Source organism: Hippopotamus amphibius, chromosome 11 (assembly GCF_030028045.1).
Source record: "Hippopotamus amphibius kiboko isolate mHipAmp2 chromosome 11, mHipAmp2.hap2, whole genome shotgun sequence".
In the NCBI taxonomy this organism is placed as follows: domain Eukaryota; kingdom Metazoa; phylum Chordata; class Mammalia; order Artiodactyla; family Hippopotamidae; genus Hippopotamus; species Hippopotamus amphibius.
The window spans coordinates 19,355,420-19,376,312 of record NC_080196.1 but is presented as its reverse complement, the minus strand read 5'-3'; the positions used below and the strand labels follow the sequence as shown (position 1 = coordinate 19,376,312).

Here is a 20,893-nt window from a genome sequence, read left to right as displayed (position 1 = left end):
CATAAGCTGGTACAAGAATGTAAAGCAATTACATGCCAATAAAGAGCTTAAAAAAAAAAGGTGGCTTTTCTCTCTGTTTATCAATGGTATGATGCTACTGGATCATAAATCCAGTTCTGAATAAAGGGGATTTCTTTTCAGAAAAGGTGACAGTTTCTTCAAATACTGAATTAAAAGCAAAACTGACTTAAACAGTTATTGGTTTTATTGTTAAATTCCAGGTGGACAAAAATCTTCGATTCATGATCTTGATGGATGGCGTTCACCCTGAGATGGACACCTGCATTATTGTGGAATACAAAGGTATTTTCTTATCCTCATCAGCAATGAAAAATGAAAAATACTCTTGGTAGAAAAGATAACAATAGCTATCCAAAATTTCATCCTATGTTCATCTTCTTCCATCTCCATTTTCCATCGAATAAAGTATATTCTCTCCCTGTCTTAGGAAAATGGGCTGTCATTCAGATAATCTTACAGAGAACGAATTAGCAGTAACATACTCTATGTAGAGACAGGTGCAAAGATGTTTTTTCAAGGGGAACAGATATTCTATATTTCACCTATAGTAACTTCTTCAAAACTGCCTTTATTGAATGTGTTTTACTTTCATCTTGAAATATTATGATGTAATATAATCATACACTTCTGCCTTTCATGGGAAAAGATGGATTTACCCCAACAATCATTGAATAACATTTCCAAAAGGTTGAGAGATTTGCATTGATTTGTTTTTTTCTTTCCCCTGCATCTCATGGGCTCAACATCTGAAGATAGTTGGCTGAGGAAAGTAGTCCATCTACGATCCTGGAGTGGAATCAAGCTAATTGTCCTCACTCAGAACCCACCAAATCAGACAGGATGAGTTTATTCACTGGAAAGTTCAAAATGTGCTATTGAAGAGTTTAGATTTTGAAATCTTACTTTCTCTTTTCCTTGGACAGAAGCAACTCTCCTATAATTGAATGAATCAGATTATACAGACTTACTTGGAGGACTTTGTTGGCCTCGGATTTCAAACTGTGGCATTCAAGATTTCACTTTGAGTACTGATGCCACTTTATTTTTCCACAGGTCATAAAATACTCAATACAGTGGATTGCACCAGACCCAATGGGGGAAGGCTACCTATGAAGGTTGATCTCATGATGAGTGATTTCGCAGGAGGAGCATCAGGCTTTCCGATGACTTTCAGTGGTGGAAAATTTACTGGTAATGCTTTATATCAAAGTGATGCCAAGGAGCACACGTGGCACTTTGCTAAATTCTGTGCAAATCAATACAAAGATAATTAAGACATGACCCTTCCCCACAAGAAGCTTACAATCTTATTGGGAAACCAGACTTGCAAATCACAGACATACAAGCTAAAGTTTCCAGCTCAGAATATGCTGATGGAACGTGAAAGAAATACTAAGGAGATTAGGGAGCATCTCAGGAAAAATTAAGAAAAAAATCATTTGGATCGATTGAATTCCTGATGTAAACCATAGAGCAGAACAGGAAGAGTCTGACATTGGTAATCTAGGCTTAAACGCTCTTGGTATGTGGTTCAGAATAGGGTATGGGCATCTCGAGGTGGGCACATCCCCTTAGACTTGTGGAATGCTCATACAGGGGAGGGATGAGGCAAAGGATGCCCCTCTAAAGTGTGGGGTTCCTCGGGGCCAGGGAGTAGGGAAAATGGGGAAATAGTAGTCAAAGAGTACAAAGTTCCAGTTAGAAGTAAGTTCTGGGGGTGTAATGTACAGCATGGTGACTATAGTTAACGATTCTGTGCTGTATACTTGAAAGTTGCTGAGAGAGTAGATCTTACATGTTCTCACTGTACACACAAAAAATGGTAATTATGTGAGATCGTGGAGATGTTAACTAACCTTATTGTGGTAATCATTTAGCCATACATGCATGTAATGAAACCATCGTGGTGTATACCTTAAACTTATGTAATATTATGTGATAATTATATCTCAAAGCTAGGGAAAAAAATGTGGGGTCCAAGGCAGAAGCTCTTCTGCTCTGGGTCTAAGGGTGGTGCTAGGGTTGGGATGGCCCAGGGTGTGTAAGTGGTATATTTTGTTTATATTTTTGCTCAGTACTAACATTGTAAGTGCTCAACATATGTCCACTTAATAAATTAATCTTTTTTGTCAGCGATCCCTATTTAACAATGTGGCAGAAATGTCCTACTTGCAGCATGAGGAAAGCCTGTCCAGTTCCTTCCTTTCTTCTCTAAGTCTGTGGTCATTGCCTCTCAGAATGTGTCACCATATGAGAGATAGGAGGGAGATGTTGTCCTCACAGGGTTAACAGTGTGACTGGGGAGGCAACATGTACCTACTAAAGGGTGGCTAGCATAACTCCCATCTTATGTGAGTGTGTGTATGTGTGTGTGTGTGTGCACACGCACGTATGTTTAAAAGTGTCTAGAATATACCAGAATGTTAATAGTGGTTACGTTTAGCGTGTGGGTAACTTTTATTTTTGTCTGTATCCTTGTCTGTGTATATCAAATTTTCATAGCAGTGACAGTAGGAGCACTTCCCTGACATGGTATCCCACATGCTCTGGGCCCTGACTGATTTCTCAGCTTCCTTCACTGCCTGTATCCCCATTGCTTGACAAGTGTCAGCCCATACTGGCCTGCTTTTTGTTCCTCAGACCCAATACACCAAGTCCATCCATGCCGCGGACTTTTGTATGTGCCGTTTCCACTGCTTGGAGTCCTATTGCCTCTGACCTCCACGTGGTCGGCAACTCCTATGTCTCTGTCTGTGTTCTGGGATTCCCATGTCATCTTCACTATCTGCGCTGGGATTCCCATGTCATCTTCACTATCTGCGCTGTCTAACATGCCCCTCCACACCAGCCCTCATCACCCCAGCCACTCCCTATCCCATGGCCCAGTTTTACTTTCTTCCTAGCTCATCACTCTTTGACATAAACCTATTTACTTATTCATTATTTGCTTCTTTCAGTAGAATGAAAGCTCCGTGAAAGCAGGGGCCTGCTTATCTTGTTCCCCTCTGTATTCTTAGTGCCTAAAACTACTTCTGGCACATAGTAGGTGCTCAATAAATATCAGTCAAATGAATGAAAGAGCAAACGAACAAATGAACAACCTGTGAGGGAGGCATCATTTTACAGAGGAGAAAACAGACTTAAAGAATTTAAATGGTGGAGCTGCATTTTGATCCTAAGTCTTAACTGACTCCAACATCCACGCCCTTGACCACTGTGCGTCCCCAGGGTGTAGTGAACATGCTTTGCTTTTATAATCCACCCAAATAGCAAAGCCATTTCCACAATAGTAGAGAGTTAAGCATTACAAGAATTACAGTGCCCTTAAAATGTACATGCATGCAAGGTACAACTTTGCATGCCCTGTGTATTCAGTTGAGTCCAGATGAATCACCATAAACAAGCAGAGGGTTCAGGGTCTCTGGCTGGTTTGGGAACGTTTTCCTAGTAACACACCGAAATTTGCAAAATAAAGCCACTAACAGCAAGGAGCTTTGCCCTATGTCTGTGTTAGTCAGCTGTCAATTTTTATCTCCTGAAAGACATCTAATCGACTAGAAGTTTTGTGTTTCTGTGATTTCTGAACAGAGGAGACTAATCCAAACCCTGTCATTCCAGAGGAATGGAAAGCCCAATTCATTAAAACTGAAAGGAAGAAACTCCTGAACTACAAGGCTCGGCTGGTGAAGGACCTACAACCCCGTATTTATTGCCCCTTTGCTGGATATTTTGTGGAATCCCATCCATCAGACAAGTACGGCTGGACATTTTGCATAACATAATTACACATGACTTAATGCATGCTGGCATGAGTGACTTAGCTGTGAATACAACGGGAAATGAGAAAGAGTAACTAGTGGGAGTCCAGAGCTTATTTAACAAGCTGTCTGAGAACGGAGAGCATAAGTAAAAGCCATGCTTGGCAGCTAGAGTTAATTCAGATAGATTTTGTCCAAAAGGATCCTGGAAAGGGTGAAGGCAACTGATATGTATTCAGTAGACATTAACCAAGTCATTTAGTCTTCCCAGTGACACTGTAAGGTAGGTTTTACTGTGAAACTCAGAGAGGCTAAGGAACTTGCCTGAAGTCACCCAGTTGGAAACACTGGAGTTGAGAAATGAATCCTGGTACACCTAGCTTTAAGGCTCTTTTCCCTATACCACACTACCTCTCAGAATAGAGACTCAAGTTATTATCAAGTTATACTCTCATTTTTGAGTATCTGAAAGGACTTCTCTTGCAGCAACATAATTTCTAGCTCTTGTTTTTCAAGTGTATTTTTGGAGCTCAATGAGTTTTCTTTGAGAATGTTTAAATGTTGGGTTTTCATTTTAATGGTCAAATGAATGACAATCTTAATACTGGATATTGCACAAGATTTTTTTTTTTTTTTGCACAAGATTTCATAAATGAGAGTAATCACATTTATGGTTCTTTTTTGGTTACTTTGATAGCAAGTCATCATTAAAGATTTAGCAGTTAACTTTTAATAAAATGTTTCTCAAACAGGAGAAACTTCAAATTTAACAAACATTGTTTTAGTTCAGCTTAACTATGGTTTTTAGATTGGACTGTCCTTCTTGGGACTTTCCTGCTGTCGGGTACCTAAGCTGGGGAAGTGCTTTTTCTTTTTTTAAAAAATTTTTAAAAATTAATTAATTAATTTTTGGCTGCTTTGGGTCTTTGTTTCTGTGCGTGGGCTTTCTCTAGTTGCAGCGAGCAGGGGCTTCTCTTCATTGCAGTGCAAGGGCTTCTCATTGAGATGGCTTCTCTTGTTGCGGAGCATGGGCTCTAGGCCCATAAGCTTCAGTAGTTGTGGCTCACAGGCTTAGTAGCTCTGTGGCATGTGGGATCTTCCTGGACCAGGGATCTAAACTGTGTCCCCTGCATTGGCAGGAGGATTCTTAACCACTGTGCCACCAGGGAAGTCCTGGGACATGCTTTTTCTTTTCTCTCAGAACATAGACCCTGTGATGAAAAAGGAAAACATCCAAAACTTCCCATGAATTACTAAAACCAAACTAAACATTTGCAAAATTGTTGGTGTCCTTTTGAGATTTTGAGTAGACCTGCTGGGGCCGAATTATGAAAAGCCTTATTATTTATATTGGAATCACATTAACTATATAAATTAATTTAGTATAAATGATATCATTTTGATATTTAGTCCAAAAACAAGGCATGTCTTTTCATTTGTATAGATTTTCTTCTGTGTCATTCAGTCCACGTTAAAGTTTTCTTTATATAAGACTTACACACTTTTGGTTATGTTTATTCCCAGATATTTTCTCTCTCTCTCTTTTTTGGTTGTGATTGCAAATGCAGTCTTTTCTATAATTATATTTCCTAAGTAGTAATTAATTGTTTGGAATAGTTTTCAGTTGATTCTCTTTAAATCATCTGCAAACAGTGGGAGTGATACCTCCTTTCATTATTTTATATGTGTGATTCATTGGTGTTGTTTTATTGGATTATTTCAAGTAAAATATTCCTGACTTAGAATGTTTATGCTCACTTAACTATGAGGGATGGAAGATGGAGTAGGTATGGTGGAGTTAATGGAAGTAGACAGCAAATGAAGGACTTAGTGAACCAGGGAAGGGTTGTCTGTGTCAAATGACAGTGCTACAGAGCCAGGGGAATAAGCTACTCCACTATTACTGGAAGTTAATGGCCCTGGGAAACATCCCTTCTATTTTCCCCAAACCCTTTAGTTTTCTAAAGAAAATAGGAGTTATTGGTGGATAGGTGTGTCTCACACTCAGTCTTGATCTAGAGCTAAATGACAGTCAGTTAATGCGACAAAAATAAACTTCTCAGTGCCTACCAATGTAGACATAGCACAGAGGTTGTGCTTAAATGCATTAAGATTCAATGTAGTTAAGAAGCAGTATGGCTGGGACTTCCCTGGCGGTCCAGTAGTTAAGGCTCCGTGCTCCCAATGCAGGGGGCACGGGTTCAATCCCTGGTTGGGGAACTAAGATCCCGCATGTCACACGGTATGGCCAAAAAATATATATATAAAATAAAACAAACAAAAAAAGTACTGATTAAAAAAAAAAGTAGTATGGCATAGGCACCAAGCAATAGATACCAGGTAATGCTGGATCAGGTCCCGGAGGCTCTGCTTTCCCAGACATTAATCCTCTAGTTGATTGATCTGAGAGAGAGCCAGGAGGCCCCAGGGGAGGGTCAGGTGGCTGGGACTGCAAAGAGGGCACGTAGGGAAACAGCTTTCAACCAACTGGAACAGAACTATTTCAATATTTTAGCAACTGTTATGCCTTCCGGCTGAACATCAGTTCTGTCCTTAGAGCAATGGAAAAAGGAGCAGAGAAGAGATTGTGCTGCCCTTCACAGCTCTCACATCACAGTACATGGATATACCTGAGAGCCGAGGGATTGGACAGTGGTGATATTTTGCATACTGCAATGTTTTGGACAATGGTGAGCATCCGTTCAAAGATAGAAAGAGAAAGCATGTCTAAGATAAACCCAGGAGAGTCTGTTTGAGAAGGTGAAGATAGTGGGTTGTTCTATCACTTTCATGTTCTTAGTTATGGGTCACTCAAGTAAAAAGTACAAAATCGATAGCAGTATTTGCCACATGACACTGTGAGAGTATTAAAGTCAAGCCAGTGAGGAAGTATTATTGAACTTGAATTTAAAAAAAAAACTCAGAGAAGCCTTATTTGGCTTCATGTTAAATGTTCCATGTTGAAGCATGTAGTCTGAATGCATATAAGTTAAGCATCCTTTGGGATGATCTTATGGTCTAAGGCTTGTCCAGAGAAGAGGAACCAGACAAGATAATGGACATTTGAAGTGACTTAATCTATTATCGAAAATGTGAGAAGAAAATGGTTTTTTGCATGGGACTCACAGAGGGATCTCTGCCTGAGAGGTTAAGAATGGAATTATACCCCAGACTCAGGTGGATTAGAGAAGTAGAGAGATGGTCTGTATCTGTGGAAAAACAGAAATACAAGCAGAGAAAAAGAATGCATTGTATATATGGAAAAATTCAAGTAACAGGATTTCTAGTCATAAACCATGGAGACTAGAAGGTAGCAAGATAGTATTTTTAAATTGCTTGAAGAAAAGAACGGTGAACACAGACTCTATATCCCGTGAAAATATCCTTCAGGAATTAAGATAAACTACAAACATTCCCAAATAAAGGAAAACTAAGGCAATGCATTACAAGAAGACCTACTTTAAAAGAAATGTTGTTTAGATAAAAGGGAAATTACACTAGAGGGAAACTTGTGGAGGAACCACATTACCCAATTGTAAGACTTGCTATAAAGCTACAGTAAGCAAGACAGCATGATATTGATGAAGGGATAAACACATAGGTTGATGGAATAGAGTCCAAAAATAGATTCACCCAAATATAGCCATTTGATTTTTGGTAAAGATACAAAAACAATTCAATGGAGAAAAGATAGTCTTTTCAATAAATGTTATATGAGTAATTGGACATTCATATGCAAAAAAGGACCTCAGTGTAGACCCCACACTGTACACCAAAAAAGAAGTCAAAATGGGTCATAGATTGAAATGTAAATGTGAAACTATGAAACTTTTAGAGGAAAATATAGGGGAAAATCTTCAAGACCTTGGGTTAAGAAAAGGTCTTAGAGGTGTTAGATATGACACCAAAAGCACAATCCTAACACCACATTATAAAGCAACTATACTCCAATGAAAATTAATTTAAAAAAAAAGAAGCACAATCCATAAGTGAACATTTTAATAAATCAGGCTTTATCAAAATTAAAAATTTTGCTCTGTGAAAGTCACTGCTAAGAGAATGAAATGACAAACTACAGACTGAGAAAATGTTTGCAAATCACATATCTGATTAACAATTTGTATCTGGAATATATAATGAACTTTCAAAAGTCAGTGTAAGGAAACAAAGAACTCAATAATAAATGGGCAAAACATTTGAACAGATACTCCACCAAAGAAGATACATCAATGCAAATGAGCATAAGAAATGATGTGCCCATATCATTAGCCATTAGGGAATACAGGTTAAAACCACAATGAAATGAGAATTAAAATTAATAAAATTTTGAAAATTTAACATTATCCAGTTATGGCAGAGATACAGAGCAATAGGACCTCTCATCATTGCTATTGAGAATTCAAAATGATACAGCTGCCTGGAAAGCAGTTAGTCTGTTTCTTTAAACATACATTTATTATACGACCCAGAAATTCCATTCATGAGTATTTACCCTAGAGAAACTAAACTTTTATTGACATAAAAACTATACACAAATATTAATGGTAGTTCTATTCATAATTACCAGATCAACTCAAATGTCCTTCAGCAGGTGAATGCATAAACAAACCATGGTATAGCCACACCATGGAATACAATAAAAAATAAATAACTGTTGATATACACAACAACATAGATGAATCTCAAAGGCATCATGCTAAGTGAAAGAAGTCAGTCTCAAAAGACTACGCATTGTGTGATTCCACTCATATGACATTCTGAGAAAGGCAAAACTATTGGGGTGGAGAGCAGATCAGTGGTTGCCAGGGTTTGACAGAAAAGGGCCAACATGAGGGAGTTTTGAGAGAACAGACCATATAGCAGAGAGAACTGCTCTGTATCCTGATTATAGTGGTAGTTACACAAATCTACACGTGTTGAAATTCAGAGCTGTTCACCAAAAAAAAGTCCAGAAATTGGATCTAAGTAAATCTTAAAAATTAAAACAAAAACAAAAACAAAGCTAACAGTTATTCTTAACACCTGTCATGTTAATTAAAGGTACATATTTATTTAGGTCGTATTTGTGATACAACAAATATATACGCACATTTTATATAAGTCACAACCCACTGAGAAAAAGAAAATACACAATTTATTCATTTGGTAGTATTTGAAGCATAGTTTTATTACTTTGAATGTTAAAATCTTATAGATGTTTTAATTTTGCTTTTATAAGATTCTGTCAGTTGTATAGAGCATCTGCTTGATCACACAGTGACTCAGCCCCTAATGATAATAGTGTTTTTGTGAGCAGGTACCAGTACCATCTGCTTCATGTAGACCCACTTTATGATCAGTACCTGGAGCGTTTTGTGAACAAGGGGCAGGGACTGCCCACATGCAGACAGGGAATGCATGTGTCATTCTACTCTGAGAGTACACTTATCTGTAAATTTGTTGGGTAGTAAAGAAACCAGTCCTTGAGGTAAGTTTTTATGACAAAATCCTCTAAGTACTGGCCATAATTTCTCATCCATTGAGGCAGCAGAGTACAGCAGAAGTAGTATACATGGAATTTAGGTTCTTTCCTACTACCACTTATTAGGACCAATTTTTTGATTTCTCTGGGCTTTATGGGTCTCATCACTGAAACCTGACTGTTTTCACTTTGAAGTTCCTCTGTGTTCTCTGATGACATATCTATATGTGTCTAGTCACTTAATATGTCCTTTTGCTGGTGTGTTTTCTTCTTTATTACCTTCTTGTTGATATTATTTAGCTGTCTCACATCTTCCAAGTATTTCCAGAAAGACTGACCTAAGGTTAAAAAATAATTTCTTTTGATCAGTGCTGTTCATCATTCAGTCATACATTTACTGAGCAGCACGTGGCAGGTGCTGGAGAACTAGCGATGAAATGATTGTCTTCAGAGCTGAAAGAGGGAAACAATTGTAATACAGAATGATAAGTGTAGTACATGTTTGTTCTAGAGGCAATGGGATACAGATGGGAATCGGAAAATAACTACTGGATGAGACTGTCAAGCAAAGTTTTGAAGTATGAGTAGACACTGACCAGCAAAGATGGAAAGATGCTGAGATGAGAGGTTGCAGTTCAGTGTAGGGGACTGAAGCAGTTGTATGAGGAGTTGGGGGGGTGGGCAGTGGGAGGCAGAGAGTGAACACACTGTGTGCCATTCCACATGGCTTGGATTTTTATCCTTAAGAATGAGGAACCCGATAAAGGAGTCTAATGAGGAACAGAGACACGATCAGTTATGCACCAGGGAGGTTAGGTTGTACGTCTGTGTGGTGGGAAGGGAGACAGGAATGTTGATCCTGGAGACCAGTTTGAAAATCATTACAGTAATCTCAGAAGGACTGATGAATGACAGTGTGAACTGAGAAGAGAATTCAGATTCTAGAAATATCAAGGAGGTTGAATTGCAAGAACTTGGAGAAGAACCGGATGGTGGTTTCTTACTTACAGGACATTTGACCACTTAATGTGATGCTGCTGTGTAAAGTAATTATTATTATTATTATTATTATTATTATTATTATTATTATTTTGGAAACTTTGAATTGTATTTTTTAATATATCCTTGGGCTGAGAATTTCTTAATGATAATGGAATGCTGATTTCTTTGATCTTTGTGTGTGTGTGTTTTTAAGCTCTTTATTGGAGTATAATTGCTTTACACCATTGTGCCAGTTTCTGCTGTACAACAAAGTGAATCAGTTGTATTTATACATATATCCCCCATCCCCTCCCTCCTGTGACTCCTTCCCACCCTCCCTACCCCACCCCTCTAAGTCATCACCCATCATTGAGTTGATCTCTCTATGTTATGCAGCAGCTTCCCGCTAGCTATCTATTTTCATGTAAAGTAATTACAAGCCACACTTCTGTGTATTAGTAGCTGGCAGATGTTACTCTTTGTATACACAATATCCCTCAGAGGGCAGTGTCTGGGTAGTAATTGTATTATTATTTTAGAGAGGGAGGCAAAGAAGCATCAAGAAGTTAAAGACTTTTGTGAATGCCACACATTATGTTTTAGGAAGAGTAATCTGATAGCATCCTGGTTTGGAGGCAGGGAGAGCAGTCAGTGAACCATTTGGAGACTAGAGGTAGTAAGATGAGACAAAGAGGTGACACTGATTCAAACTGAGGACTGCACCTGTGGGAGGACATTCACATGTGTAGGAAGGGAAAAGTGAGACATCTTTGGGTGGAGAGACATCTTTACTCATGTCTGCAAAATTGATCCCAAGATCGTAAATAATGTAAGTCACCTTGGTGCTATAGAAATACAAGTGCTTACATATGTTTTGTGTTTCTCCATCTGACTGAAAATACCTATCCAGTCTAGGTAACCAAGTGTAGCTCAAGAAAGCAAAACTCTGTGTAACAGAAATGTCTGTCTACGTAACCCATGCTTGTGAAACACGGTGACAAATCTTGGATCTCCCTTTTTCTGCCCCAGCATCACCACAATTACCTTCCAATATGACATTGAAATGGATGATTTACAGCTTTTCCAGAAAGTTTGTGGTTTGGAATTAAATTTGGGAGATACCCAGTGCTGATCAATAGCACGATTAGAAACTAGATCTCGGGGAGGGGGGCTATGACTGAGGATGTGTGTGCTCTTTTGTAACAGGTTGATTTTAATGGTATTGAATGGAAAAACTTTTGGGGGGCAGGGGGTTTATAAACACAAGAAATTTATTTCTCAGACTTCTGGAGATTGGAAAGTCCGAGGTCACGGTGCTAGCAGAGTCGTTGTCTAGTGAGGGCCCACTTCCTGGTTCATAGATGCCTGTCTTTTAAAATATAACCTCACATGGTAGAAGGGGTTGGAAAGACTTATCAGACTTTACTCTGGGGAGAGGCTCCTCTTCTGGCTTCCTGGGGAGGCTAATAAGCCCTGCTCTGCTGTGGAGAGCTGGGTGGACGCTGCCGACCTGGGGCAAGTCACTTGGCCCCTCTGACCCTTAGTCTCTTTCTTTATAAAACAAGAGTAATAATGACAGGTATCTCATTAACAGGCTGTGAAGATAAAATCAATTAGTTCATATTAAGCACTTTGTATATACCTGCCAAATAATATTCAATCATCTATATATTTGATTAATATTAAAAACAAGAAAAAGAATCACTGTGCTATACAACTGAAACTAACGCACTATTGTAAATAACTGTACTTCAAATTAAAAAAAACCTGGGAATAAATGGAATACAAGATTGTATTCCCACCTCTTTATAACAGTCTTGCTACATCTAACTTCAACTCCAATCACTATGTGATTATACTAAAAAACAAAGTATAAATACAACCTTCTTTGACTAATAGCTCTTCCCTAATTAGGGACATTAGCCCAAATGTAGTCTTTATTTTTCCTGGGGTAAGTGGATAGGGGATTGGGAAGTAGGAATGCAGAGGAAACAAAAACAGAAATTCTGTCATTATTCTAATCAGAATTTCATCTGAGAATAAACTTTTTTAGATGCGAATTCTCTTATTTCTCAGGTATATTAAGGAAACAAACACTAAAAATGACCCAAATGAACTCAACAATCTTATCAAGAAGAATTCTGACGTATTAACATGGACCCCACGACCTGGAGCCACTCTTGATCTGGGTAGGATGCTGAAGGACCCAACAGACAGGTTTGGCTTAAATACTTACAGAGAATAAAAATGATTCAGGGATTTTTTTTTCCCCTGTTTATAGGAATTTTAAGGTTTTTATTGAGTAGCATCCTGAGCTTGTCATGCATTAAGATCCACACATCACTTTTTAAAATGGAAGTCTTACTATTTAAATAAAATAAACTATTAAGTAAGCACCTTTCAAATCTAGGGGGAAGAAAGACTGAGTTTTTTCTCAGTCCTGTATAATAAGTTCCTCATCCTATGTAACAATTCCTCAAATGTTTTCCTCATCTCAGAACCTTATTTGAAGATAAAGAGTGAGGAAGTTTTTTCTACGAAGGACCATTGATACAGCTCAAAAATAAGATGTCTGAAGTATGAAGCAATAAGCATGAGAGTTAGTTTTCATATCAACATAAACGTTCCCCAATGTCTGCCAATTCCACAGACAGTGCATTTGAATGAGTAACAGTGCACTGGGAGTGCAATTCAGGAAATGTTATCGTTGACGTCACAGACCCATATTTTTACAAATACTTGTTTTTGAGTCAAATGGAACTGTTAGTTCCTCACCCTTATTTAGAAATGGACTAAACATGTTGGAGAGCTGGGCACACAGTTGCCAAAAGCACACCCCTCTCCCGGCCTTGCCTTTGCAAAGCTGGCGAGAGAATGGTGCAGCCAGCCAATTACACCCTTTTGCTAACTTCTCATATCCAACTAATTACCAAATCTGGTCAAGTCTCCTTCATAAATCTCTCACAAATCCACCACTCATCCCCAGCCTCTTACACTGTGACCTTAATTCGGCCTCTCACAATTTTACACCTAGATTCCAGAGTGGCCCCTGACTTGGCTCTGTGTCTCTGTCTGCTCTCCTCTGATCCATCCTCCATGCTGCCAGCCTTTTCAATCTGCTGGTCACCACCCGTTGGTGGGGTGTAAAATCAATGGCACTGATCACAACCAGCATTTTAAAAAGTGAAATAGAATAATATAGACTAGATCTGAGTACATTGCCCGAGCACATGTAACAAGGCATAGTATTATTTTGGGAAACTTTGTTTCACAGTTACCCTGGGCATGTGGACCCCCAGGGCCCTAATGTAAAATCTAATTCTTTCTGGGATCATAGGCAAGGAGTTTGAAAGCCCCCACTCTGCACTGCTGCCAGAGAAACCTTTTTTTTAATTAATTAATTAATTTATGGCTGTGTTGTCTTCATTGGTATGCACGGGCTTCCCCTAGTTGCGGCGAGCAGAGGCTACTCTTTGTTGAGGTGCATGGGCTTCTCATTGTGGTGGCTTCTCTTGTTGCAGAGTGCAGGCTCAATAGTTGTGGCTTGTGGGCTCTAGAGCTCAGGCTCAGTAGTTGTGGCACATGGGCTTAGTTGCTCCTCAGCATGTGGCATCTTCCCGGACCAGGGCTCGAACCCATGTCCCCTGCATTGGCAGGCAGATTCTTAACCACTGTGCCACCAGGGAGGTCCCAAGAAACCTTTTTTAAATGCAAAACTCTTCCTGTTCCTTCCCCTGCTTAAAATTCCTTAGGCTTTCCCCAGTACTTCTAGGAGAAAAGCAGTTTGTATTCTCCAGATCAAGGGTGAGAGAAGTTTCTAATTATTTCAGTTCTTAGCAGGGCATTCAAGAGTCTGGCTATTGGCACTTGCAGAATTCTCCATTATCTCTTTCCAGTTACTCAGATGTATCTTATGGTATTAATTCTTAAACTTGAATAAAATCAGAATAATTTGAGGCACTTGGATAAATGCAGCTCAGGAATCTGCATTTGTATCATCCTGTCACACCAAAGCATCTGGGTAACAAGAGAGTCGATATGGTTGGATTCTCATTAGCAAGGACACAGGGAGACTAAGTGCTTAACTCTGCCTTGTGAGGGGAGGAGGGGGCAGGAGAGAACAGGAAATGTGGTCAAGAATAGCTCAATCTGAAGTCTTAGGCATTTGAACTATGCCTTAGAGATCAGCAGGAAGTCACCAATAGAGTAATTGAGAGAGAGAGAGAGATTGAGATTCCAGTCAGAGGGACTGGCACATGCTGGAGAAGGGAGGTGTAAATAATGCCATGAGTTTGGTGAGTGCAGATACTTTATGTGAACAGACCTATACCATTCATTCAGAAATGATTTACTGACCCCCTTCTGTATTCCAAGCATCATACTAGGTACAGGGAAACAGCTGTGAAGAGGTGCTTCCCTCATGAATCTAACCTGAGTGTAGGGTCGGTAAGTGAAGGTGGAAGAAAAGGATGAGACAGGAATGTCGTGTCGGGCCAGGGTTGGAAAGGCCTTGTAAGACAGGCCAAGGAACTCGCCTGTGAGTAAGGAGAGCTTGAGAAAGTTATAAAGCAAACAAGGAACATTACTGCCTTGTGTTTCAGAAAAACCATTTCAGTTCTCAGGAGAGCATTTCCTGGGGAAGAGGCCACAGTGGGAAAAACTAGGGCCAGGGAGGTCAGCTGGGAGGCTGAGACTCCATCCAGAGAGAGGTTAGTGAGACTTTAAACTGAGATGGGGTGGGGAGGAGCTGAAGAAGCAGATCTGAGGTTCATTTAGAGGTTGGAAACTTCAGAATTTGACAAGTAATTTATTACTGAAACCAGTGGGTCTCTAAATTTGGGCAAACAATGGACTAAAAGTGTTATTTTGAGAAGTGGGACATAGTTGCCAAATCTCTCCTAGCCAGGTGCCCATTTCCCTCCTCATCTTTCTCTTATCCAGATCACGTCTTGTTCTGTTGCCAGGATTCAAGATTCCACGTTCCACACGATGATCCATCTTCACACTGGATGGATAGCTCTAGGAATGTCAGAGAACTCTCTCGTCCACAGTGCTGACTGAGTTTCCATATAGAATTGCCCATCTGTCTGCCAGCTGTGGTTTGATTAGTATAGTAAGAGGACCATATATTCGAGACACAAAGCTAAGCTAAAGTCTTTCCTGTGTTCAACAAATATTTATGGACCCCTTCTACGTGCCAGTCATGGTTGCTGTCTCATCAGCTTATATCCTAGTGGAGGTGGGGGGCAGGGAAGGAGTGGGCAGACTTCCACAAAATCAATATGACCACTTAGATTTGACATTTCCATAATTTTGTTATTTGAGCCGAAAGGGTCCACATCAGTGGTTTTCCAATTTTTTGTTTCCCAGACATGGACTTTTATCTTTAAATGTATTCTGACTTGGAGAGCCATCACACTAGACAATAAACAGGAGCTGTTATGGTTTAGGCTGGGGTGGGGTCTACCCCTCAGTGTTCCCTGAGGCTCTTCTGGGAGACGCTGGGTATCACCTGAACAGTCTTAAAGCTGCTTGTGTAGTTGTTGAAATTGAAGTGCTAACTCCCGCCTTCCTTATTTGTTGCTTTCTTCTTTCCTTGTTCTCTCACCTTTGTGTCTTTAAGCAAAGGCATCATAGAGCCTCCAGAGGGGACTAAAATTTACAAGGATTCCTGGGACTTTGGACCATATTTGAAAATCTTGAATGCTGCTGTAGGAGATGAAATATTTCATCACTCATCCTGGATAAAAGAATACTTCACTTGGGCTGGATTTAAGAATTATAACCTGGTGGTCAGGGTATGCTATGAAGTATTATTTGTCTTTGCTTTCTTGTATTATCAAGTATTCCAATTTGTTTCTCAATAAGCCTTTATTAAGCCCTGCCATCTGCTTCACAGACAATAGATTGGACAAAGTGCTAAAACAATCCCTTGTTGAAAATGCAGGGAATGTTCTGAGGTCCAGCTCAGTTTCTCTCTGGTAGCACGCCCTTTCCTCCCATCACCATGTGTTAGTCGCTGTTATTTGTTTTTGTTTTGTGGGTGTTTTGTGGTGTTGTGTTTATATGGCAGAAACAGCTATTTAAACTGTGGAACAGGCAGGTGGGCTCCACCGGAGAGATGGTGTCCTGTAGCAGCAGAGAAGCAGGTAATTCTTATCTGCAGCTGTGGTAAGAAGTGAATTGCACAAACCACGAGGTCAGCCTAGAACTTAAATTAGCCCCAACAGGTAGACACAGCTCACAAGCCCAAGTGGTTCACCTTGTAAGCTGGTCACCAAAACTGGGGATGCTTAAACATCCTCACACAATGTTTACACAATGTGTAAACAAAAGCAAAATAAATACCAATAGGCAGGGGGTGAAAGAGAAAGAGGAGGCCTGAAATGGGCTGCAAATCCCTGCAATACTTATAGGTGTATTTTATCCCACTTATATTTAGTGCCTGGATTTCTGCATGGGGAGCAAAGTTTAAGGAAAGCCTCAGGAAATGGACAGCATTCATACCCTTAGAAACAAAGATTGGTTACCCTCAGGGTGAAGACTATTCCCAAATTTACCTTTCAACCCCTGAACATTCATACCAGGTACCAGGCAACACTTAGCATTTGCAAAATCAGCGAGTCCTAAAAATCTACCTGGGGGTCAGTGCCAGCCTGTGACAAAGTTTTTGCTGGTCAATAATGAAACAAGTTAGGAGTATGCATGTGAGTGTGGTTATGAAGATGTCAACTCTCTTTTCTTGGGATGAACTGTCATTATTCCAAGATTAGGTCCTTCGATTTTTGAGGTGGGAAAGCAGTCTTCTTTTAATGAAATAGAAGGATAGTAGATGTAAGAACATTTTTAAGTCCTCACTTAGCAAAATCAAGTGCTGATGCCTATAGTAGCTCCCAAATATTTTTTAGAAAATTGTCTTTGAAACCCAAAGACCTGGGAAACATTGGTCTAAATGATATTTTCAGTTGAGCAATGAGTATGAAAAACAGAAAACATTTGGAATTTTCAGTGACACTCTTTTTGTTTAGCTGCTGTGTGATGGTGAGAAACATTCCACATTTTATTTATTTTTTAGTCTGCAAACATATGGCGGTAATTGATATTTCATTACTAATAGTACTTAAGATAAGGATAACCTTCTCTGTAAATTTGATTGAAGCTAGTGATATGAAGCAGTTTTGCTAGTATAGAAGACTAAGATTAGAATTCCGTTCAGGGAAGAGGAGAGAGGGAGAGAGAGATTGAGGGAGGCAGTAGAGGATGGGGGAGTAGGAGCGAGCAGAGAGGAGAGACTCCTTTTATATCAACTCCACTTCATTGCTACCATTTAAGGGCATTTGCACATTCTAGAATTCTTTAAGGACTTTGACCACCAGATTGATATGCTTCTTCCCTTTACCATGTTGTCATTTGCACAGATGATTGAGACAGATGAGGACTTCAGCCCTTTTCCTGGAGGATATGACTATTTGGTTGACTTTCTAGATTTATCCTTTCCAAAAGAAAGACCAAGCCGGGAACATCCGTATGAGGAAGTAAGCAGGAACACTAGTGGAAGTGCTCCTTCCTTCCTTCCTTCATTCCATCTTTCCTTCCTTCCTAAATAAACTTTTTTATTTTGGAATAACTTTAGATTTACAGAAAGGTTGCAAGGATAGCACAGAGACTATTGTTAACATCTTACTTTACTGTGCTACATTTGTCACAACTAATATGCCGATATTGAATCATTATTATTAGCTAAACTCCATACTTGCTTCTTTTTGACTGATTTGCAAAGATTGGCTTTTCTACCAGCTTCCTTCCAAACAGCTGACCCATCGGCACTGTTATCAGACCTTCAAGCACTGATCTCTGCCCTCCTTGCCTTCTCTCCAGTGGTGTCTCCTTTCCCAAACAAACCCAATGGGTGGCTCTCTAAAGAAAGTTAAGTTAACATAAACCAACATATTTTGTTAAGCTCCAATTTTTAACAAATCCCTAACGCACGGCAGGCATGACGTTAAGAGCCAGGGCTTTGGACACAATATCAGGACTGGGGTGGGTGCCCCACCCCTGCTGATGAGGATTACTGCTGTGAGGCCTGAGTCCCTGGCCAGGCCTTGGTTTTGGTTTTCCTTCCACTGGGCTTCTTCCCACCTTATCAGTTTTTTTTTTTAATGATAGTCAAATGACACAAAATATGCGAGCATGCATTGTAATTTTAAATTCTATATAAATGTAAAAATTACTAAATAAATTAGGAGGGTGTATAGTCTGCCCTTAAGCATATTACACATGCCATATAGATGTGTGATGCCTTAATTATAGAGCTTTAAATGTACCTTTATACAGTAGATGTATTCATAAACTACATTTTAATAATTTGACTTGTATTTTTATGTTTAGTACTTGCTGTTGAAGAGAATCCTATGCTGAAACTTTAGTAAAACCAGTAATCCATCACCTACTTTATGGGTTTTAAAAAACTGTGTTTTCACATATAGGAAAACTCTACGTGAAACATCCATTTTAAGCAAAATGAATCATAAATGTATTGCTTTATTTACCAAACACATACATAACACAACTTCATAAATATTAAGTCATTTAATAAAACCACCACCTTATGAACCCATATTACTATACTCCCCATTTATGCATGAGGAAAATGCCATGCCAAGAGGTTAAATAACCTGCCCAAGGTCGTACAGCTGGTAAATCACAAGTTCATTTAAAATATATCATTGGAAGAAAGTCACGTTTCCACAGCTTTTCATAATGCATCTGTTGGATAAAGCAACCAACGTCTCACTTGCAGCGTTAGTACACCGTGGGGTAAATCATCATGCCTGCTGCGTACATGGTGGTCCCTATTTTGACTCTCAGTGCTTTTATCTCCCAGGATTTTAGTGAGATGTCTATATGTTGAGGTTTGTTTAGAGAGGTTATGCCTGTACTTGAAAGAGCTCCTTTTCTTTGCCACCCAGAGCCTTCTCATATTGCCTTTTTTTGAGGGGGGGTGTTGCATTCATTGCCTTTCAAACTCATAAATGTGTTTTCTATCACATCAACTCTCCATCTTTCCTAGATGCATGGCTCCTGTAGCTCTCCAGCCTCCCGCTCCAACCTGGATGGGCTCCTCTCTAGGTCAGCTGCCAATCTGTCACCCTGTGACATTCCATACCCACTTCCAGACCCCACCCATGTCTTCACCTTCTTTGCTTTCCTCCTTTGTGGGACTTTCTGCTTAAGTATCTGCCGAAGAAATGTTACACGGGAGCTAAACCTTACTTTCCTGTCTGATTTTGCACAATAGCTTGGCTGAACACACAGTGTTGGGTGGCAATCACTTTCCATGGACACCTGAAGGCATTGCTCCTTTGGCTTCTAGTTGCATGCAGTGTTGCTCACCTCAGGCTGACCTTTCTTTCACTGTGGGTGACTTTTAAGAATTAAGGGATTAATCTATATTTACAAAAACAAACAAACAAACAAAACCCAACTAACCGACCAACCAAACAAAAGGCCTTTTCAAGCTGACTTAGGGCTGTCTGTATATGAGTAGGACTTGTTATCCAGCAGGCTTTACTTGAAAGCAGGGGTTAGATGCTTAAGTGCTCACAGATGGGCCCCAGGCAGAGCTTGTAAATAGGTGGAGCTGGGTAGGGGACTGTATCAAGTGGAAAGCATGGGAAGGGAGCAGCCTCTGCTGAGCTCCAGCTGATCTTCTGAATTTTCCAGAAAACTTGGAAATCTGGCTATTCATGTGAAATACCCAGATTTATAAATGTGGAAAGTTAATTCAATTTTTTAAAAAGGGACTGTAAGCTATGAACTAAGACTTGGGTTGTATTTGGACAGGGTGTCACCTGTTTAAGTTATGAAGGTGAGGTGCCAGCTATTAGGCTGAGGGACTCCTAAATACCAAAATGTGGAGGTCACGGATATACTCCTGCCCTCATTCTCCCTGCAAAATTGATTCCATTTAGGCAGAGAAGTGTCTGATTGTATTTGGCCCGGGAGCCATGCATAGGCTTAAGGAAGGGGTTGACTGTTTTGTGTATATGCTTTTGTGCTCTTGTGTCCCTGTTGTCATCCATGGTACCTACCTCTCTTCCTTCTGAATCTGAACGTCCTTCCACATACTCTCTGGGATCCTGCAGCCTCTGCCCTGTTCTTCAGATGCCACTCACCTGCCTACTTTCCAGATTCACATTAGTGAGTTGAAATCTCCTGCTGTCAATGACTCACTTTGTTTCTTCTTCACTGTGGCAGTTCATACCTGTGCGCTCACTTTGTCAGCACTTTAGTTGTGTCTGAAAGTGGGTGGAAGGCGGGTTATGTGTGGGATCTGTCCATCATTGTGAACTAGAAGTCCTTTCTCAGCTCCAGTGACGCTAGCCCTTGTTTTCTTCACTTCCTTACTGTTCTTCTGCATTCTTTTGGGGTCTCTCTTTCCTCAGCCACCACTTAAATCTCTTGTTTTCCTCTAGGGTTCTGTACTCAACCCACTTGTCTTCTTAAGTCCGTACCTGGGTGAACACATCTGCTAGCACCACTTCTCTGCTATTGACTCCAAAAACCCATAGGTCCTGCCCAGACTTTGCCCAGCTCCCACCAACACTGTCCAGCTTCAGATTCATTAATCGCCTGCTAGATGTCATCACCTGGATATCCAAATCCTTGGTAC

The 20,893-nt window shown here is 40.0% G+C and overlaps 1 protein-coding gene across 5 annotated transcripts in view; it reads left to right on the top strand.

The window, feature by feature from the left end:
- The window catches only part of LOC130831436 (cytidine monophosphate-N-acetylneuraminic acid hydroxylase), a 285,113-nt gene that overhangs the window by 246,540 nt on the left and 17,680 nt on the right, over positions 1-20,893 (top strand). For all 5 annotated transcript variants that reach the window (XM_057699576.1, XM_057699579.1, XM_057699577.1 and 2 more), the window contains 6 exons: positions 222-303; positions 1,075-1,212; positions 3,640-3,775; positions 12,298-12,438; positions 15,845-16,019; positions 17,640-17,756. In XM_057699576.1, the coding sequence (XP_057555559.1) occupies positions 222-303; positions 1,075-1,212; positions 3,640-3,775; positions 12,298-12,438; positions 15,845-16,019; positions 17,640-17,756 (789 nt within the window). The remainder of the gene's footprint in view (positions 1-221; positions 304-1,074; positions 1,213-3,639; positions 3,776-12,297; positions 12,439-15,844; positions 16,020-17,639; positions 17,757-20,893) is intronic.